The sequence below is a fragment of the Zootoca vivipara genome, chromosome Z1 (assembly GCF_965207765.1).
Source record: "Zootoca vivipara chromosome Z1, rZooViv2.hap1.1, whole genome shotgun sequence".
Taxonomy (NCBI): domain Eukaryota; kingdom Metazoa; phylum Chordata; class Lepidosauria; order Squamata; family Lacertidae; genus Zootoca; species Zootoca vivipara.
The window spans coordinates 51,603,605-51,626,759 of NC_142583.1; the positions used below are offsets into that span (position 1 = coordinate 51,603,605).

A 23,155-nucleotide genomic window follows, 5' to 3' on the forward strand; every position below is an offset into this window, starting at 1 on the left:
TGCTGCTGTTCTACCTGGGGCTAATCCATGGTTTGGCTTAGCATTAGGTCTGAACATATGGTTTATCAGGGGAAGACAACAGCAGCAGAACAACTAGGTAGGAGCAACTGGGTAGGAAGCCCACATGCTTGCATATTCACAAGATAAAAGAATTCCTTCAGTAGCACCTTAAAGACCAACTAAGTTTTTATTTTGGTATGAGCTTTTGTGTGCATGCACACTTCTTCAGATACACTGAAGAATCTTGTATCTGAAGAAGTGTGCATGCACACAAAAGCTCATACCAAAATAAAAACTTAGTTGGTCTTTAAGGTGCTACTGAAGGAATTTTTTAATTTTGTTTCGACTCAGACCAACACGGCTACCTACCTGTAACTATTCACAAGATGTTATGGTTTGCCGTGACGTGTGAATCAGAACACTGTAGGACACTTAAGCTTTTCTAATATGTTTTTATCATGAAGAACAATCACCATCTTGATTTTTAAATCATTAGAGAACAGATTGGGGAAATAAGCGGAGGACATAGCAAATAGATTAGTCTTCGACAAAGAATAAGGAGGTAGCAATTTTTGGTGTAACAACAGGGTGCAAAGGCATGGCTCTATTTGTTACCTGTGAAGTGTTGGCTGGTATATCCAACAACAGCACTAAAGATTTTACTGATCTAACAGCTCAGACCTTAATATCTTACTTGGAAGTGTGCCCATTGATTTTGCCTGGCTGGAATCCAAATGTCTAGCAGCCCAACACTCATGGGAAAGCTTCCTTCTTCAGCTTGCAGTAGAACTTTGCACGAGGAAAATAAAACCTTATACAGGGATTTTGTTCCAAATGTGAAGATCAAAAGTAGCACATTTTCTTTCAATGCATTCATTTCTTACTCTAGGATTTGTACGTCCTTGCCTGAAACTGCAAGGAGTAATTTCCTTTCCACTTGCAGCCCTTTGGATCCTGGCCAACATGTTTTAGGCTGAACGTTATTATGTCTTTGGAATTTCATAACGGCCATATATAGTCATGATGAAGCATTTAGGAACTCAGGATTTCTGGATAGGGTCCTACACATTTGATGTTATATGGCAGGCAAGGAATGTGGTTTTGAAAATAGTTTACAGAACCAGAACAGTTTTCAGGGATTTTCTTTTTAGCAGTTTTATCTTTTTAGTTCTATATTCAGCATTTTTACTCTGTTTTTCAAACTTTTATTATGAATACAAAATGCTGTTGTGATCTTGATTGTCCTTATCACTGTGGCCAAGGACTCTAAAACAGTAGTAAAAGCATTGGTCCATCTAGCTCAGTAACGTTGACACTGATTAGCAGTTTCAGACAGGAGACTTTTCCCGCCAGCTTGGAGGTGCTAGAAACAGAATGTCAAGTGGCAAACTGGGACGCACCATCCTTGAAAACACTAAACCAGTGGTTCTCAAACTATTTTCTCTGGGCCACACTTTCAGAACAAAAATTTGCTCCCTCCACACTGAATTTTTTATTGGTAAGGAATGCATTGTAACAACTCCTAGCAGTGCTTGATTTATAACATAGAACGCAACTGCTTTATAATATGATCATGGGGCATCCATAAAGTATAAAACAATGCAGGTACATAAGAACATGAATTATTCCCAAAATATTATATTCATTGCCCTTGAATCTTCCTGACACCGTCTCCTGCCACATCAGTGCAGTGCACCATACACTTTGAAAACCATTGCACTAAACCATAATTTAGCATTATAAGAATGATTGTCGCCTTCCCCTGGACTTGAACGCTCCCCGCACCAGCATGGAGGAGTTGGGAAGCTTGTGATTAATTATAGCTTGCCATGCCATCCAAAGCCAATTGCAATTGTGGTTAATTTTAACAATGGTTGGTGGGAATGAGCAAGATTTAAACCATAGTGCAGTGTAAACTGACTTGTTTTCACTAACCATAGTTAAGATTAGGATTTGGATGACACAGCAAACTATAATTAATTTTAAAATGGAGATAGAAACTCCTGATCTTCTTGTAACCATGCTTGAAGTAGAGGAAGACATCTGAGGCTAGACTCATTCTCATCTGAACACAGTCTTACTCAAAGTAAACATTCATAAGATTGCACTGCAAAGAATCTTACCCATGTGAAATCAAATGGCATTGCCCAAATAATTCATTTTAATAATTTTAAAAAGTAAATATTTCTGTAATGCTAAGAGAGATTAAAAAAAAACTCCTCAGAAGTCAGCCTGTATAACTGGTTAACTGGAAGCATAACTTGATGTGTATTTGTTTTGAAAATTGTTTGCATCCAGTAGTTTGGAGTGGCAGTGTGTTTCAGGATGTCAGCTGAAGGTAGTGATAATTCTAGCACCAAGATCAAATATCCCTCACAATATCTCAGATTGTGAACAGCTGAATTTGATGTGAGAGTTGTGCCACAAGTTGCAGCATAAGAAGAGATCCCTCTAGGACTGCAACAGAACCTTGTTCGGCTCAGTTTTTACCTGTTGCATTGCTTTGTTCTGATGCAGTAGCAACTGTGGAAAGATGGAAGTCTGAGACCCAGTTTCATATCCCTGCTCTGCCCCAAAATAAAAACTTCCCCAGCTGTTAGGGGTAGCAGTCTCTAAGTGAACTGAATTACATACTGATGGGAAAGGAGAGCTTATACCATATCTGAGAAATGTGTTTCTCAGCACCTCGCCACAATAATACCAGATGAAACACATTGTGTTGCTTGGCTTCTGTGTGTGATCCTACCCTTTGGGCAACTTTATCTTGGCACTGAAATCCAGTAGAGAGGTGGCAAGCATCTTCTTCCTCTGGCAAGTTTCCACAATGGCACAGACAGTAAATTGTTTGGGTTGGGCTGGTAGACTTGCTGCTATTAGACCACTGACACCTTAGACTAAATGGATTTTGGCAACTCAGTAACTCTTATTTCACAGGACTACTGAGTGAGGAAACTAGATTATAGTTTCTAATTATAAGAATTTAGTCCTCTGGAAAAAAAGTTACTAATATGATTAGTAACAGTTATGTCTCTAAAATATTAGGCTTCCAGGCATAAATATTTAACTAGCTGATGATGATGATGATGATGATGATGATGATGATGATGATGATAATAATAATAATAATAATAATAATAATAATTTATTATTCATACCCCGCCCATCTGACTGACACAGGAACATTTTTTTTTGTTTCCAGATCTAGACAGCGTACAGCTAAAATTCTCACTGTTTCTTCTTTCCGGAGTACACAATTGACTCCTAGTCCAGTAAAAATTAGGAATGTGCACTGACCATAAAATTTGGTTTTGACCTCGATTAGGTTCTTCCAGAAAGCCCACTTCATTTTAAGGTGCTTTGTAGACTGAACAGTTTGATTCAGGGTCTATCCAAGTCTGCTTTGTACCTCCCATTCACTATTTAGGATACCTCTCCACCTTTTGACAGAAGTGAATGAAATTTGCATGCTAGTAGGCCCTACACCTACTAGTATGAGGCACACTAGCATTGCACGGAACACACATTACAGCATTATTTTCAAAAGGTTGATGTGACAGCCTTTCTACCTTCCCTCAAGCAGAGGAAGTGGAGAGACAAGAAGGTGGAGGTGTGAGTTTCACATGGCCTTTCCCCACAGAGCTAAGCTCAACTCTCAAAGTGAACAGAAATTTGCATACTAGTAGGTCCCACACACCTCTCTTTGGGGTAGCAGAGGCAGTTCAGAGACCAGTGGTGGGAGCAGCTGCTGCCTTGAGGACTCTCAAGGAGAGGAAGCTGAGGAAACACTCCACAAGGGAGGGTATTTGAAAAAGGGTGAGAGGTTGCCAGTTCTGCATGTAAGAGGTGACATAACTGTGCTTCAGAACCCCACAGGGGTGCCGCAGAAAGAATGTAGTTGGTCGAGGGAGCCATGGGCTCAAAAAGGCCTGCTTAGAGGAGAATTTCATTTAGGGTATTGCAGGACAACTTCTGCAAGTGAAACTGATTTAATATATATTAAAGTCTCCTGAAGAGTTATTCTTTTTGTAAACACTTATATCACCAAATGTCTGAAGAGCTCTCCATCAGTTTTATCCTGAAGAAGGAAGAATTAAGCCGGACAGTTCTGTGTACCACCCAATGCACAGCTGTACTTAATTCAGCTGTACTTGGAAGTCTTTGCACTAGAGAAATTAGCAGGCACTTCCAATATTTCAAAATGACTTTTACTTAAAGAACCTTGGCACTTGAAGATCATTCATGATTTATTGTCCAACCAGAGCAGTAATTAATGAAAATAGACCTTGAGCATGCACTAAACGGCTCTAATTGAGTATGTTAATCTATTTCCTACCCCCTTTCTGCAAATGATAATAAAGCACTACTGCCATTCAGTTCTGATATAGAAGAGATTTATTGTTTATCAGGTCTCACAATCGTTATCCAGCAGCTGACTTTAAATTAGTTTTGGGGTCTAGGTGCAATAAGAAGCCACACAGGGTGCATACTTAACTATTTTCATAAAATTATTTTCTCCACATGGCGTGTTCCAAGTAAATTTTTTTAACAGCTGGGGCTGTAAGCAACTGATAGCATCTTTCAAATGTCTTCAGCAGGAGGGATTAAGTTCCAGAAAGCGAAGGCATTCAGAACTTCCTTTTATTATCTTAACCTTTGTTAACTTGAGTGATTAAACAGATTCTTTTGCTTTGGTAAAACTGTTAGGACTCTCTAGTTAATATTCTTGTATGATTAATCCTTGTTTTGCCTCTGATTGCCTCTCTAACACATGAGCAGATGCTAAAAAATAAAGCAGAAGTAATAAATTCTGCAGCACTTGTAGTGGTTTGTGATTCATGTCTCCTTCATCTTTACCACAGTCCCATGCCATTCCAGGTTTATGGGCAGGTAGTTGAGGCTGAAAGATACTCATTTGGCCAATCCATTCAGTAAGTTAGCAAACCTCTGATTGGGCTGTTGAACCCAGAATCAAGTTCCTATGGGAGCTAACCTATCAGAAAGTGCTCTGCCTTTTGAACTAGCCACATATACTGTATGTGAATTGCAGTCCTCCCACAAAAAAACAGCTCCATTTGGTAAAATGCTGTTGCAAGATGTTGATAGATTAGTCAACCCATCGTTATAATTAAACATCTACTAGCCAATTCTGAGTCTATCCCCCACAGAAGTACTAATTCTGAAAGAATGCTGCCCAGAAACAATTTGCAACTTGAAAGGGGTAACTTTTCAAGCTAACTGAAAAGTTTCCTGAAATATCCCCTGTCCGTAGTGTATCTTTTGTGTGTGTGCTGCTTTCCTGATGACAGCTCTACTCTCCTGAAAGTTTGGAATAGTTCTTTACCTTCCCTGTAACAATGAAATAATCACACAGTGCATTAGATTTGGCAAAATGATGTGTGGTCACTACATCCTTAATAGGCATTGCCTTGCAGGATGAGAAAACGTTCACTAAATGCACGCCACTCTTGTTTCAGTTTTAGCCCTGTGGGTTAAACCACAGAGCCTAGGGCTTGCCGATCAGAAGGTTGGCGGTTCGAATCCCTGCGACGGGATGAGCTCCCGTTGCTCGGTCCCAGCTCCTGCCAACCTAGCAGTTCAAAAGCATGTCAAAGTACAAGTAGATAAATAGGTACCACTCCGGCGGGAAGGTAAACGGTGTTTCCATGCACTGCTCTGGTTCGCCAGAAGCAGCTTTGTCATGCTGGCCACTCGGCTTTGTCTCGGCCAATAATGCGAGATGAGCGCCACAACCCCAGGGTCGGTCACGACTGGACCTAATGGTCAGGGGTCCCTTTACCTTTACCTAATAACTAGTAGCAAACATGATTTTATCAGGAACACATCCAGAGCGACTTGGTTTTATGTTTTCATATATAATTAAATAGATATTGGGATATATCTTACAAAATGAGTTGCAAAAATTGGCTGTTTGGAGCAAAAGGTTGAGAATGTGTTATTTATTCCTCAGTTGGAGTTGAACATTTTGTATGTTATAAGGCACACTTCAGAGGGGTTTGTGTTGCGTTTTGAAGCTGATAAATGTGAAATATTGGAAGGCGGGGTGTAAAACTGGAAAAATGGTTGATTCTTTGTGCTGTATATGACAAATTGCCCAGAGGTTCCTAGCATTATTGGAAGATAGTGGACTCTTCTTCATTGCAGGCTTTTAAGCAGAGGTTTGATAAGGCTATCTGTCATGGATGCTTTAGTTGAGATCATAGCTATCAAGTTCTCCCTTTTTTTAAGGGAAATTCCCTTATGCTGAATAGGCTTCCTCACGAGAAAAGGGAAAACTTGACAGCTATGGTTGAGATTCCTGCATTTCAAGGGTTTGGACTAGATGAGCCTTAGGATCACTTCCAACTCTGCAGTTCTATGATTTTGTGAAATGGACTGAAACAAGGGCTTGACTGACATTAAGAAAGCATATATTTGTTTATTTACATGCATATATTGGTTTCCCCCGCCCCATTGCTGTGAGCACAGTTTACTGCAAAATGATAGCAGTAGAATAATACATGAATCAAAATGTGTGTAAGATGCATTTATGAGAACTTGACTATGCACCTAGGTGAAAAAATAGCAATAGTCATAAATTATCCTATGAAGTATGAAGAGTGCTAGATCTGACGTTCTTCAGCATCGTTATTAATTATTTGCATGAGGAAGTTCCATTATCCAAAGTTATTTACTTGTGGGTGATGCAGAACTCTGGAGGAATGAAAATACTTTTCAAACCCAAAGACATCTCATTGGAGCATTTATTCCCTGCCAAGGCGTGAGTAGAAATAGATCACTGTATGCCACGTTTTTGGAAGAGGCTGCATTGCTTACAAAACATTCCCTTCCCCCTCCCAAGAATACAACCATTTCATATCAGATGATTTCTTATGACTGCAAAGTTTCCAAGAAGTGACACCCTCCATTGAAATTAAAGCTCTGCTTTGAATGAATGCACATGTTGGGAGGAAGAATGCCCTTTGGCCTTATCATACTCTGTGGTGTATTATTGTTTTAGTTTGGCTGCTGATGGAGAAAGCAGCAGTTGCAATAAAAGGGTTTATATAAAGCTCCTGCTGCGAGTCTTTGGCAATACACGGGGAACGATGCAAGACACTCTATTCCCTAGAGCAGGTACAATAATGAGCACCCGCCTGAGAGATTAATTGAAGCTTGAGGTGGTTGTAGGGCGGGGAGGCCATCATATAACGTGTCAGGATCACTCTGGCCTTCAGCTCGAGTGATCTGATGTGAAATAGTAGCAGCTGGCTGTAAATGTACGAAGTGCAAGTGAGCAGCAGGTGGCAATTCCTGCCTTGTTTGCCAGATCTTCACAGGAATATGTAAGCTTGTGCAGCAAGGTCAGGAGCAAAAGCAGACTTTGCTGTTTCTACCCTGAGAGGCACAGTAGATAGGCAAAGGTTTGCTCACAGCCGGCAGCGTTCAGAAAGAAAGCTACATAATATATCACCGTGTTGCAAATATGCAGGGAAATTATGAAGTGCTGTCTGTGGAGCAGTTATCCAAAGGCAGTCACAGCAAGCATCCTACAACAGGAACTTCCTGCACAGATTGCTTCATTCCTGAAGGAAGGGTAGTTTTCTTAGGATTGTTGCAAGTAGCACATCTATCACATTTGAGAAAATGACAAGCCCAAGGAAGTCCAAGAGATGTGCTCCAGTATCCTCTGAGATAATGGACACTGAGATGACTCAGTTGGGCAAAGAAGAACATGTGAACATAGGAGAGCACGGGAAGCTGCCTCACGCTTGGTGAAGCTTACTGCCCATCTAGCTCAGTATTGTCTACTTTGACTGGCAGCAACTCCGCAGGATCTCTAACAGAAGTCTTTCGTATCACCTGCTGCCAGAACCTTTTAAACTCAAGATGCCAGCATGTGCTCTACCCAGAGGCGTACTCAGGGACGTCTTACCCATAGGCGCTAGGAGTGCAGGGCACCCAGGTGACGGGCTCTCAGGGGCACCAGGCCGAGAGTCCGGGGCCTGAGAGCTGAGTCCAGGGAAGAGCCCACCTGTCAGTCGGAGTGCCGCAACGGGCTTTTCTGCTGCGGGTGGCTCTGCGCCGCAGATTTGGGGGCGACCGAGCCAGCGTTACGCTGAGGTGGCTGGTCGACTCCGCCCTCCTGCACGCCTGGGACTGGGCAACCTGGGGGGTGGATCTTTGCACCCCGGCACCGCATATGCTTAAGACAGCTCTGGACGAACCTAGGGGTTGACAAAACTGGCCCCGCCAGGGGCACAGGGGTGATACAAAATCACCTATGCAGACTATGGAGTGCATGACAACAGGCACTGTCATGGTGAGATCGAATGTAGGAAAAGATTCCTGTCCTCCTTGCACCACAGCACAAAGGCATGCAGTTTTTTCCCCACCCTCATTCCAGACGCTTTAGTACTTGGGCTGTGTAAAATGTAGCAATTTCTAATGCAGCTATTGCAGTAAAGTGATTTCTGGGGGGGAGGTGGGGCACGACACTGATACAGCACCTTGCCAAGGGTGAAAGGGATCTTAGTTATTCCTCTGGCTCTATCACTGAGCTATGGCTCCTACCTAGAGCCAGGTGAGGGAATCCACAGTGCAGGAACTACGTCCTTTGCTTTTTGCTTTTTCTTAGTGGGAATGCCTTTCTTAGTTGCCAATGACTTTTGAGTAGCTGGATAGAGAAACGTGTGTATTTGATATGTATGTGTTGAAACCTCCGATACGATTTGTTTCTGCAATGTAGCTCCTGTACAATGTTGAGAGTCACATCCATTACTCTGAGCACTTTTGCCTCTTGTCTAGCCTACTACAGTGGTACCTCAGTTCTCAAACGTAATCCATTCCGGAAGACCGTTCAACTTCCGAAACGTTCGCAAACCGAGGCGCAAAAGGCTGGCTGCAAGTTCAATGGAGAAAATTGAAAAACACTCAGTGCAAGCCATTTGACTTCCAAGGCGCGTTCGAAAACAAAAGCATTTACTTCCATGTTTTCAGCGTTCGAAAATCGAAATGTGCAGCTTCTGAGCAGTAAAAATAATGAAAACTCCATCTAGTTTGCTGTTTCTGTAAGCAGGGTTTCTTGTCCTCTGCTTATCTGAATTTAGAGGGGAGGGTTATTTTATGTAAATGATATGTATTCAAAACTTACGGGGGCCACAAGAGTGTTTTGTTTTTTTAAGAAATAACCAAACCAAAATATTTGCTTTGATTTATTTAAAAAAGAAATCCCCTCTCATTCCATAGAATTAGGTGACGAATCGCTGAACCAAAATTAATGGAAATATGTAAGAGCAAACTGATAGGAAAGGCCTTTGCTTTAACAAAATTATTTTAAGACACTCCAAAAAAGAGGTGGCTCTTCCCGATTCCCTTAAGTAGCACTTTATGTGGAAAAAATAGGTGTTGTTAATGACTTACACTAAGAGTAAAAAATCAAAGGAAAAAGCAGAATCCTGCGGCAGAATCAGAAGTAATCTCAGCGTCTCTCTGTGTAACATTCTGCTCTGAAGATTATTGGAGGACATTCTTCACCTATATTGCAAAGGTTGCTGGCCTCTAATGCACCCCTCCTTCTCAATCATCCAGTGCGGTACTTGAGAGGTATAAGAAGCTGGGTGCTCTTGTCACATCTGACAGCCTTTTCTGATTGTGTTAAAATATAACAGTGAGCCAGTCAATGGGAAATAGAAGAGTTGAACTTCATCATGTACATGAAATACAGCTCTATACGTACTGACTGTTGATCTCAATTTTTTTTAACACTCTGGGTCTAGCAGTAGTCCAATGTCCAGTGTATTAATGTGTATAAATACTGTCCGTTCATGTGTTTTGTGTTGCATGGTAAAGAGAGGATTTTAAAATGAAGTAAAAAAGATCTGTTGTTTCAGAGTTTGTTGCCTACACGGCTCTGTGGCCTTAGCTTAACATGCGCTAAAAAAAGAGGTGTCTTTCTCTCCTGCTAATGTACTAAAAACTAATATATATTCACAATTGTGACTTGTTTTTTTTTTAAGTAAGCATTTATAATTCTGTGTGGCCTTAATCTTTCTTGGACCCCCTCAATAGAAAACAGAATCTCTAACAGGCCACCCTTAGCAACAGAAATAAGGATAGAGATAAGGACCTATTAAATGTCATGTCTGTTATTAAGTTGTTGTTCTGTGTGATGTTTTGTGTCGTGTTATTTTGGTACCATGTGTGTGTGTTCCTAGGGTCTGCCAGGCTTTCCCACAGTTGCTGCTCTTCACAGTAATCAGATCCTGACCGTCAAGGTTTGTGGCTGACCTGTACCAGCTAGCCAGTCTTTCTGTATCAGCATAGAAGTGTCATGAATGTTTTTGGAAGCCAGCTAGTCCACCCTACATGTCATAATTGTCATGCTGCTTCAGTGCTGTTGTGCTATCCAGGTATCAGTGGAACTACCTGACGTATGAGAGGGCACAAGGCTAAGATAATGTATGCTGGTATCTCTGCCAGCTTCCAGCCGTGTGGGTTCTTAATGAGAATTGTATTAGCAAGAACTGTATTGCAACTCTGCTTGTAAAAGCCACACAAGGATGCACAATGCGTCAAATGAATCTACGTCAAAACGCTAAGAGTAATAATGCAGTTTATTATGCATTCATGGTTTCACACTTGAGCACATGTTTTCAATTTTTTGAAGTATTAAGCAGAAATGATTTAAGCTATCTATGGACCAGCAGACTCGGTATGTCATTTTAATGGCACCATTCTTCATGGCACAATATGCTGTTTGGAAAGTCTGACTAAATGCTGAACTGGTGCTTTGTCTCTAGGAATCTTTGCTTGTGAAGCATATAATAAAGGTGTTCAGTGTAGTTCTAAATCTTGGCCAAAAAAGAATAAAAACCATAGTTGCAAGAGAAGTTTAAGAGTTACATTGACTTGCATAACCTTTGCATTCATTAGGTGACAATGTAATGCACAGACTATTTCCTGCTGTGTCTCTCTCTTTAGATTACTGCTGCAATTCCTTTAAAAGAAAGCTAGATTCCTTTATTGGACACAAGCACCAGTTGATTATTATATTTGCTATTGCAAGTCTAATGTATATATTTCTATTTCTTTCTTGGGGCCTTCTGATGTCTATTCTCCAATTCTTTCACCTCTGAACTTCAACCTTTGACCTCACCTGCCTGATCAGATGGTGTTTCCTAAAATCAATCATGGGTTTCTCTCTGCTGATCAGCAGCTCATTAAACGCCGCCTCATTAAGGTAGTGCTTAATCTCTCTCTGCACCTTTTGCCATGCTTTTGCTTGCAGCTGATTGCTGAATTGTAAATATTGCTGAACCACATAGTTCATAATGAAATGGAATTTATTTATTTATTTGCAAAGGGCTAGAAGACACTGCATGGAGCTTTGCCGTAAACCACATAATTAATTTTACCAACTATTTTCTGCTAGCTTTTTACTGGAAACTGGACAGAACTTAGTATTTTTGAAGAGGAATCATTGTGATTTAACGGTTCGTTGCCCAACTAGATTAAATTATTGCCATGTGGATATATTGAAGCTGTAAATGTTGTTTCTCAATTGTCGCTATAAAATGGTTGCTGAAGGGAGATTAAATATTATTGCTATTTGATTTATAGCATGAAAAGTACTGTACAGCTTTTCAACAAGGCAGTTATATTTCAGAGCCTGCTTAGAGCTCAGTCAGTGTTGCTTGTTGGGTCTCATGAACCAGTTTTGTAAGCTGCCATAAAAGTTTTACGGCCTCCACACAAGTCTAATCACTCAGTCTTTAAAATGAACATGCTGGCCAAGTAAACATTCCCCCCCTGCAGAAATCATGGGCGTAGCCAAGGGAGGGCAGGGAGGGGCAGCTCCCCCCCACAAATAAATATAAATAAAAATACATAGCAAACTGAGGTTCTGCCTCCCTGCCCCCTTAACAAAAATCCTGGCTACGCTCATGGCAGAAATGTATTGGTAGAATTTTGCAAGTTTGTTTTAAACATTCCTGCGTAGTGTCCTAATGCAGAAAACTAACTTCACAAACTGAAGTCACCCTAATGTAGGTAGTCGGTGTACAATCCCCTAGACCTGCATGTGTAATGAGGCACTATGCACATGGTTATAGGCTGCACTAGTGTGTGTATTTTTAGGGCTAGGAGTGTGGATTTGATTCTGTCTTTGTATCCAGAACCTTAGGTGAAAGTCCCAGTTCAGACAGCTGACACTAGTATCTTTCAAAGCATATTCAACAACAGCCTCACATAGAGTACATTGCAGTAATCCAAGCAGGACGCTTGTGAAAACACGGATAACTGAGGCCAAATCCTTGTCTGAGAGGATCAGCCACAGCCAGCTTTCTAGCATATGTTGGCCATGGTCCTAGTCTCTGCTGCCACCTGAGAATCCATCAGTAGTGCCAATAAGTTCTTTGAGGCTGAGAGGTTGGACTCCAGTTCCCTTTCATCCACACACAGGTGCTGTGTTGTCAAATATGACAGCACCAACCATCTTGATTGTTCTGCACACAGCTGGATCGAGATCCTTGTTTAACATAGACTTTGAGCTCTTTTGCCCCTTCACGAACTCTTCCCTTGAATATCACCCTCTCTCTCTCTCTTACTGTGTTTTGTGCAATTGAGAGCTTATCTGCTAAGATTCGAAAGCTGTCTACTAATGCTGATTTTACTGACTGGTGTTCAGGGTGACCAAGGACAAGCTGGACCTCCGGGGCCTCCGGGGCCTCCTGGACCAAGGGGTCCTCCTGGAGATACTGGCAAAGATGGCCCTCGCGGAATGCCTGGCTTACCGGTGAGTCAGCCATCCATGTGTCATAGGCGTAGAAAGGCTTCTTATAGCTGAGAAGTATTCATTATCCATGTTTTGTGAGTGGAATTATAGATGCACATTAGGAATGTGTGATGCTACTTGCAGATACAGTGTGATTAAGGCACTGTAATATAATAATAATAATAATAATAATAATAATAATAATAATAATAATAATGGTGATGGTGTTTAATTGTTTTTTTTAAAATTATTGTTTTGTCGATGCTTTTATCAATCTTTTCTTTTTCTGTAAGTCACCTAGAGTGCCATCAGAGAAAAAGGCAGGGTATAAGTAATAAGGTCAGAAATAATACTCAGGTGCCCTGGTCTTCTACCTTCAATACAGATTGATCTTTCCAAATAGCTGGCTGGCATTCACTTTATAGAACTGCTATGCACTCATAGCAAAAGCATTTCTGCACAACCTTCATTCTGAATAACCTTTAAAAAGCAAAGGCACTGCATTTGATTTTATAGCTGCTTCTTCAGTGATAGTTAACATTAAGAGAATATAAGCAAATAGTCTTAATTATTAATGTATGGGTGTTTGATTTCTTATTGAGCAAGGAAGCATTTTTATTTACGTTTAGACCAGGGTGACTAATATGTGGCCTTCCAGATGTTGCTGGACTCTCAACTCTCATAAATGAGGATAGTTGTAGTTTAGCACCACCTGGGAAGCAGCCCCTCATTTAAGCATTTATAATTTGTTCTTATTTCACCTAACTAATTTTCAAAATATTGACAGATTTGTCTTCCAGAGGACGATGACTATTGAGTGAAATCATAGCACCTTATAATCCCTGGCCTGATACGTACTTGATCAACTCTTCGATCTCATTCTATGTCTAAAATTAGAACTGCCCTATAACACTTAAAAATATTGTTACACGCCACCCAGTTAATTAAAGAGCATATCCTCTTAGAACACCGCCAGATCTGTGGCACATAGAATCTGGTCACATTTCTGTGAGCACCAGTGGCCAGATCTGTGGCACATAGAATCTGGTCACATTTCTGTGAGCACCAGTGGCCAGGAAATTCTGGTAAGCAAGGCATAGCAGCTGCTCTTCAAATGGTCACAAATTCGTCAATAGATATTTCACTGCAATATAACAAAGAGACAGTTGGCATTAAAAGAACATAGGAAGAGCAATTGCCAATTCAGTGCTTTGTGGATGCTCAAAAGCAGGCACAGAGATGGTTTTATGCAAACCATTTTGCAGTGTGCTGATTAAGCAGTGTATAAATCCTGTTTAAAAAGAAGAAAAAAGAACACACCCTGTTGTTGGTTCGCAGCATCTGATGCTCAGTGGCCTCTGAACAAGGAGGGTGGAAATTAGTGTTGTGGTTGTCAAGTTGTTTCATCAGGGGAAGCATTACAGCTTGCCAGACAGAAAAATATTCCTGACCCCCCCTCCCCCATGCACCATTCTGGAGGTTCTTCCAACCCAGTTTTGGGGGGCATGTGGCAGGAGAAGAAAGCCCAGGTGCACAGGAGGAAGTTCTTGTGCAGGACTTCCACTGAGAGGACTGGTTTGATGAATCCCATCCAGAATCTCCATATAGCTTTCATCACTAATGGCCATTGAGAGACATATCCTCCATAACTTTGTCTATTCCAATCCCCTTTTAAAAGCCATCTAGACTTTTCAGGCGCAGGGTGCACTTTTAACCCAAGCATGTACTTGAGGACACATTCCTTAGTCTTTTCCCATATATTTGCATGGTTGTAGTGCTCCTTTTACGGCCCACCTTGGATCAAGCTGTGATCCTGACCCACCAGTTTAAGACCAGTATTAAATCAAATCAAACTTTATTTGCGTAGCCGACAGGCCATAGCATCAAAAGAACAAATACTAACAAAAATACATTACATATATGGTTACCAATAAAACCTATTATACCTATTAAAACCCAAGGTAAAAGCTGGGTTATCATTCATCGATGTCCCTCTGTCCCATGGGCGGCGACCTTCTCTCTGGTAGATTGTTCCGGGCTGGTTAAGTGTAGAGCCCAGCCAAATTGAAAGATTGTGAATATAGCCTAAGGGGGATGGTCAGGACAAGGAGAAAGATAATAATAACCAAATAAGCAGGGGGTAATAAATAAAAATAAGTTAATAATCAGTAAGACCAGTAATCTAGACTACTTGCCATCTCGTAGCAGTTAACTCTATGATTTATTAAAGCACAAACTGAATGTAAACAATGGCATTGATGTTGATAACATTTTGTGTTTAAGGGAGAGCCAGGAAAGCCAGGTGAACAAGGCTTGTTGGTAAGTCCTCATTTCTTTAACTAATAAGAACAACCTGCAAGAAGTCTTATAGTTTCCTTTCTGTGATCATTTCTTTTTGCTGCTAGATATATGGTATGCCACTCGTGAGGCCAATGGGAGTTGCAAAGTAAATCATCTGGCAAAGTCAAGAAAGAACTGACAGAAATCTCTATACACTTGAGTTTCCACAAACATAAGAAAAAGTTGGAACTTCTAGATTTTTTGTTTTCTTTTGGAAAGGGTATATCTATAGCATTAACGCTCATTGTTAGAAAAACTAATCCCAAATTATATTCTCTTCAAAATCTTAATGCCGTTCACACAGCCCTAATCATTAAAGAGTTATCTCTTGTCCTGCCATTTAGATAGGCCTGGAAGAAAACATAGCAGTTGATAGCAATTCTGAATATTAATGGAGATCTTCAAATTGTCACATATCAGATATTTCACTGTATTATTAAAAGGGACACCAGATATTTAAGAAGATAAGAAGAACCCTTCCGGGTATGACTATCTCCCTAGAAGATAGTCTTACAATGGCCAACTTAGGTTTGAAATAGTGACCAAGCAATAGCTGGGTAATTATGACTATCATTTCTTATAGACATTTCCGGTTGGGAAAACCATGGTAAAGTACTGCATCAAAACCAACCCAAAGCTACAGTGAAACACTAGCTCTGCTTTCTGCCTAACCAGGGACCCATGTGCTTTGCTTAAGAAGTTTTATGTTTCCAGAAATGAGGAGCAGCTATTGGTTCTTTATCTCAGAATTTTAGATGAGCAACATGATACCTGGAATACGTACCGTAGCAGAGACTTTATTCGGCCTGCAATATCCATATTGGGCCTGGGTCTACCTTATGGTTTCAACATCTAATATACCATAGTTTTTGCACTCCCACCCCAGCACTCTGCTTTTTGCATAATTTTGCCTGATGAAGAGTTCTGCAGAACTCAAAAGCTTGCCAGTGTTAATTTTTGTGATATGTTGATGGAGTCTAATGAAGTGGATTATGAAGGGGTTTTTTCCTTATTGACCAACACAGCTGCTTTTAAAATCTATCTATCTATCTATCTATCTATCTATCATCTATCTATCTATCTATCTATGTACAACAACATATCCTGACAGACCTCCCTGTCTTGTCTTTACTTAAATGTTCATTGTTCAAAATTGCAGGTTATTCATATTCACTCTGCTATTTAGCTATCCAGTTATCTCCTTTGGTATATTAATAGCTATAATTCCATTGTTCTCTCTGGGAGCTTATTGAAAGGTGGGGCAGGCGAGAGAAAGAGAAAGAGAGAGTCATATATAGATCATGAACAGGTCATCTGCAAAGGCTTTATAGCTTGGAGGGCCAAGCCTCCCTTACTCCCAATGGAATGGGAGAAATCCCTCCAAGGAACAAGGCTGCTGTTTGGCTCAACTCAATGAGCCGAAAGTTCACAGGGTAAGGAGCACTTGTCAGTATGAATAAATTCTGAAGTGTGTTTTTGTGGGAGGTTTTAATTACAATTGGCATATCCATGCACAAATGCTGGAGGCAGACACTTTGCTGGAAAAAAAAGTGATATAATGCATGATTCATATAATACAAGAACTCAGCAATATTTGGAAGTACAGGAGCATACATACACAAGACCCTAGTGATACTTTAAATTCCAGTGTAAAATAAATAAATGATTGCTATTTATTTATATCCAACCTTTTTCTCCAGAGAGCTCAAAGTTGTGTACAAAGTACTCCCCTTCCTTATTTAATCCCCAGAACAACGGCAAAGAGGCAGTAACTGGTTCACAATCACCCAGTAAGCTTCATGGGTGAGGGGAAATTTGAACCCTGGTCTCCCAGGTCCTAGTCCGACACTCTAACCCAGGCATCCCCAAACTTCGGCCCTCCAGATGTTTTGGACTACAATTCCCATCATCCCTGACCACTGGTCCTGTTATCTAGGGATCATGGGAATTGTAGGCAAAAACATCTGGAGGGCTGCAGTTTGGGGGTGCCTGCTCTAACCACTGTGACACTCTGAATGAGTGCCTTTTCCCCATGCCTAGTGTTATCATGCTGGTAAAATGTCTACTTTCCCCTCAGGTTTTAGTTCCTCATATTTATAGCTTAAATCTTGACAAGCTATTTTGTACTAGGGAAATATGCCCTTGACAAAATGTTGTCATGTTATCATCTGTCAAATATATAATATGGGACTCAGCTATACAGCTGCAAATAAAATGTTTCAAGTGTGTTTCAAGTGCAATATACAATGTGACACTGGGTGGCAATGGTGAGCCTTATGGAAAATTCAATGTATTTTTTTATTATTATTAGGAATAGAAAATGCTCTCCAACAGTGGCAGATTTATTTGTATCAGAAGAACCAGGGGTGGGGTGGAATGTAGGAAGTTAACATGGATGTAAGCAGGAATTTTGCAGCTTGTAGTTAATGCTAAATAGAGGAGAAAAAACATCCATTATACATTTCTAGTACAGAGTTTTGCATTTCCTTGATGTGAAAAACATTGGCTGATTTTGACCCAGCATAGGAACATTTACACAATGGGGCATTTTAATTGGTCATTTAAAGCTAAATTGGCTGCATTATTATGCTAATTGAATTACTGTTGTTGTTTTTTGCTTTCCAGGGGCCTCAGGGGCCTCCAGGACAAAAGGTATAGTATAAACGATGCTGTGAAAGTGATTATACTTCCTACTGCCAAATTTCATGCTGTCAGAATGAAGGGCATTAGCTACTGTATCCCACACTGAAGCAGTTAGTTAAGTCTGCGTCAAGCTCTGTTTTCCCAAAATACATAGCATGAGATTCCCAATCCTCCGCCCCTCTGTATGGGAAGGAGCTTGAGCAATGCCAAGCAAGCCTTGTTTTCGATTCATCTGCTGAACTTCCGTGTTACAGAAGTTACTACAGTTTTCTTCTTCAACGCTGGTAAACTGATAAAACCAAACTTAAAACATTGTGGGATATACAGCTAGAGTTTCAAATGAGAGGCATGGTGTTATTCAAATAGATCACTGCCATATGACACACATACCCCGGAAAAATTCCAACGAAACAAAGGATTCTAGGTGTCGCTGATAAATGGTGCTTGGTGGCTGGCCAGTGTCTTCCTATTTCTATAGTAACCTGAGAGCTCACTTCCTGTGAATGCTTCCGATATTACTTACACTCATCAGGGTTTACGGCTAAAGTTTGATAGAGTGAACCTGCGATTTATGGACTGCAGCATTAAACCAATACTAAATATATCAAGACTAAAAACAGTTTAAGTGAGTTTTTGCATTTAACCCAGCCATCCCCCCATATCAACTCACAGCAAATTGTTTTAAAAGCTATCTTTAAAAGTCAATGTATTATAGTAGGTGTTTCATAAAACTTAAATGTTTAGGAAGAAGCTGAAGAAAGCTGAAAAGAAAAATTAGTAGCATTGCAGGTGGGAAAAAGCATGAATCTTCTGTTTCAAAGTCACAGACATAATTTCCTTTTCTAACATCACCATCCTTACAAAATCAAGTAACACATTGCTAGTATGATACTAGTAAGTAGGGTTGCAATGAACATGGAGTGGTTAGCAGTAACCGCAGACATTAAACTGATGCCATTATGAAGGATCAGGATATTTTTATGTGTAATTATTTCAAATTATATCTTCAAGGCATTAATGATATGCCAGGTGGATCATAGTAACATTGTTCCTATAGTTGCACGTGCTAGATGTTAGGGGTTACTCTTAAAAATAGGTACTACTGAAGGATAAGTTTTTCATTTTAGTGTTCTGTACAAGTGTCAAAGGATGTACAAATATCATTCAGTTAATTGAAAACTGCATTTAAGAAAAGTTAGGAAGTTCTTGACTAATAAAATTCTGAATTCATTATATAACTAGAAGAGCTTTATTGAATATATAAATATATAAATAGAGGTGCTATCCTCCACAAATCCATGGGCTTATGTGGAATGATATATTTAGAAAACATTGACTGATGAATATTTATCCATCTTCTATTTTGTTTTTGGTGTGGGCCTCAAGAAAGCTGCATGTATATTCAGTTATGTTTTGTGTGTTCTAAATATGAGTTAATCGTCTATTTTTTGGTTGTTTACACTTTACTGGTTATACTTTTTCTGCTACTGAATAATAATAATAATAATAATAGCTTTTGTGATTTTTTAGAAAAAGATTCTCGCACACACAAGCTTGAAAATGTGACAGTTAACCAAGTGTAATTTCGAATCAAAATAACAATTATATAAAAATAAGTCATATTTCAGAAGAGTAGTGTCCAAGTTTACAGAACAAGGCTACTGAAAGTTCAGTGGGTTAATTAAACTCCTCAGTTATAATAACATATGGAACTAAAGCACTGCATTTACACTGAGGTATCTCACAAGGAGTGTGATATATTTTACTGAATCCATATATGTGCTTCTCTTCAGGGTTCCTTTGGTGCACCTGGTATCCCAGGGATGGATGGACAACAGGTGAGTCCCACACAGTTTTCTACCCTTGGTTGTTGTTTGTAGTAGCAAAAATATGATTATTTTTTCAAATCCAGTTAATCAGGGCATACATTTTTCTAATTAAAAAAAGAGAGAAAAGCAAGTTACCAATAAAGTAAATAATAAAGTAAGTCATGGGCCCAGTGAATTTATTGGATAGAAAATACACATTGTAAACATTGTGGCAAACCACCCCTACACAATCAACAATGTGTAACAAAAATGGCTGCAATCCAACACATTGTTTCCATGCATACGAATCTAACTGAAATGAATGGGGCTTAAGAAGTGAATTGCACTGTGGTATTTTTGCCTTTTTTGAAGACAGAGAGATTACAGAGGAATCTATCGAGATAAGAAACATGTGAAGAAAATAAAAATTCATCCTGGAAAGAAGGGGGAAACGCAAATGTATGCATTTGGCAATATGTAAGCTAGATATGATCTAAAATAAAGCTAAATGGGAAAAGAAGTAGTCGTGGCTTAGATTGCCCATAACATGTGTTCAGTTCCGTCACCAAATTGGGTCACAGTTCACCGTGACTGGCAGCCTGCATTCAGTCTCTTACTAAAACAGCAGGGGTTTTTCACATCAGCACTATAGACTGTTGGCAAAGCTGGTTATACATACAAAGCTGGCCTGACACTTGAAAAATACTGTGCATCTATTGTTCTCATAAACATTAACTTTTTTTATCAAACTTGTTTTAAAAGTTATGCGGCAGCCGCAATGTAATGGAGTTATTGCATTTATACAAGAGCAAGACATTGCACACAACAGTACGAGTACATAAAATTTCGTGCCCAAACTGTAACAGTAACCACATTGTTTGTATGTGATTTGTAGTGTTAGAATTTTACAACTGTGTGGCTCTTGGCTAATAAGGAGTAAATATTTTAATGACTTGTAATTTTGGTATTAACAAATAATAAGCCTTTTACTGCTACACTGTTGGAGACAGTAGGGCTTTTAGAAAGTATTGTGCTTATCAAATTAGAGGGGGGAACTTTCCTATAGCTTATGAACAAATGTCTGTTCGTATCTACTTTTTCAGCCCTGGGTGCTGATGAAAATTGCCTTCATTTCCAGGATGCAATGGCTAAAACAGCATGTCTTATGGATTTCAGCTTATACCTGCAATTGCTAGAAACTTGAAAGTCAGTCATGGTAACTCATACATATCATGGTGGCAGAGGTCCACCCAGTGCATGGGTCCAGAAATTGCAGAAAGGGTGGAAATGGGATGGCACATTTTCTGTGATATTCCTGTGTTGAATACCTCAGTGCTGAGTTTGAGGCTGCTACAGGGTAACAAACTACATTTTGCAAAGTCTCTCAGCACTGCAAAATCTGAAAACTCGCATAGTATTTCCATCAGGCCTAGGTGACCCATCTGAACTGCACTCCAAGTGGTTTATCACTTGGATAGCAACAAGGGATGGAGGAATTGGTCAATTTAACAGTGTCTCAGTTTCGCATTTTTCCAATCATAAGTTCTGCTCTCAAAATTTCCACATCATTTTGCAATTTTTTTTTTAAAAAAACCCAAACAGTTCTCATAAAAATTCACCAGCATTTTTGTATGGTTTTCACAAATATACACATTTTGTATGCAGTTTTGCCTAAAGTACAGTATGTTATTTTCCCTAAATATATGCATATGTACACAGTTTACCCTAGTTTATGTATTTATTTATTTACATATTTGCTTGGCTAGAGAACTTCATTGCAAATTCAGAAAACTGCAAATTTTAAAGGATGGCTTTGTTTCAGTTTATGGATTGTTTTGAGAAGTGCAAACTTAGTACCGGTATGTTTGCATTCAAATGTGAACTGAATCAAATTTCTTTCCTATCCATCCTTAGCAGTGACAGAGTCATAATAATTTTGGGATTTTTTTTACAAGCTTGACAGCTCCTAATAAAATGTGTGCTCCTTCCTTTAGCAGCATTTTTTCTAAAGCCAGCTTCCTCCTTAAAAAAAAAAAAAAGGTCTGGCTAGTCAAAGTGCTGAACATAGTATTCCATATGCTTATATACATTTTTACAGTACTATTTTTCTAGAAAAAGGGGTGCCAAAACTCACCATGAACACCTCCCTCGTTCTCTTAGAATGGCAATGGCGCCCACCTGAGAGGTGCTGGAATTGAGTTTCAGTGAGTTCCAGCTGAAGAATGCATTTTTCATCTTCCACTTTCAGTGGCTGAAAAAAAAAACCTTTGACTTTATCCTCTTTGACTATATATATGTTACAATTTAAATCAACTAAGTCACAAACCATCTATATGTTATGTGGTAACGAATTTCATCAGTTATAAAATGGTCATCATGATAGCATTTAAAGGGAGCAGGGATGTTTAACAGTTCGATTCCATAAATTAATCTTCATTATACACATCACATGAATCCAAATTTGCTTCACAGTCATCTTTAAATATAATCTTATTTGAGAAGCAGGAAAATCCTTTAACTGGAGAAATATATATATGATTTCACAACCGTTAGATTTGCTTCTGCAGGGCATGTTTAAATGTGTAGCTCAGAAAAAAGATATTATTAAGAGCATAAAAACAGCTGCTGTTTTTGTGTTGTCATCTGTTTTCGCAGTTTGTGTTGTACATCACAGGTATGCGGGTTAGAGTGGGAGGAGATTAGCATTACATCATTTTATGAAAGGAGATCTAAGGAGCTAAGGACCCACTAGGCCAGTTCTCAAGAATATGTTTCTCCTGGAGCTCTGAAGACTCTCTGGTCACAAGGGGGGGGGCAGGCAAATCCCTGACACTGCAATGGAAGGTTATATTCCAGTTTTAATTACTATGTGCACAAAGGCATAGACCTAGGTCTGACTTGGAACTGGAAATCAGAAAGCTTCTCTTGCATGATAAGCAACCACCAGTCAGAAAGCTTCTCTTGCATGATAAGCAACCACCATTCAGATGCTGCATAGATTAAAAACAAAGGTTCTGGGCCATAACATATACTAACAGAGAAAAGTTAATAATGTGTTCACACAGGTGTTCTTTTTAAACATTAACCTTCTGTATTTGGCAGCAGACCAGCATTTCTGGGCAAAGTTTTGCTGCCAGAAGGTTAATCCTTCAAATAGGATACAAAGCCAAGGTTCTGCCAGTTTTGTGAGATGCAGGGTATTGTTATACGAGATGTGATGTCAAATGGAGCTGAGATAACTTTAGTGCTTGGTGTAATTCTTCCATTGTCCATCACAGACGTCTGCTGCTCTGCAGTCTCAGACTAGCCTTTTGAGGAATCAGTGTTTCCGCTTTCAAATCCAGACTGAACTGAATTGAAGCTGGCTGTGGGTTGCTTGCTAAAGTCTTTGGCTTCATCCTTACACATTTGTGGCTTTTTTCTATAGGCCTATGATGCAAACAGAGGGCCTTAAGACTCACAGCTGAAAAGCTGTAATCCTTAAAGCTGTATTCCTCCAGAATTCGTATTCTGGAATAGTTCCATAGACTCCAGCAAGGAGATCTATTTTCAGTGATCTGAGGACTATGGACATAATACTTTTTTCTCAACC

General features: G+C 39.7%; 1 protein-coding gene across 4 annotated transcripts in view; it reads left to right on the plus strand.

The window, feature by feature from the left end:
• The window catches only part of COL25A1 (collagen type XXV alpha 1 chain), a 114,242-nt gene that overhangs the window by 30,634 nt on the left and 60,453 nt on the right, over nt 1-23,155 (plus strand). For 3 of the 4 annotated variants that reach the window (XM_088660455.1, XM_088660458.1, XM_088660456.1), the window contains exons 1-5: nt 11,030-11,239; nt 12,686-12,793; nt 15,056-15,091; nt 17,738-17,764; nt 19,549-19,593. In XM_088660455.1, the coding sequence (XP_088516581.1) occupies nt 11,168-11,239; nt 12,686-12,793; nt 15,056-15,091; nt 17,738-17,764; nt 19,549-19,593 (288 nt within the window). In that variant the 5' untranslated portion in view covers nt 11,030-11,167. Of the gene's footprint in view, nt 1-10,214; nt 10,275-11,029; nt 11,240-12,685; nt 12,794-15,055; nt 15,092-17,737; nt 17,765-19,548; nt 19,594-23,155 lie in introns of those variants that run through there. The other variant, XM_088660459.1, reaches the window with a different exon arrangement.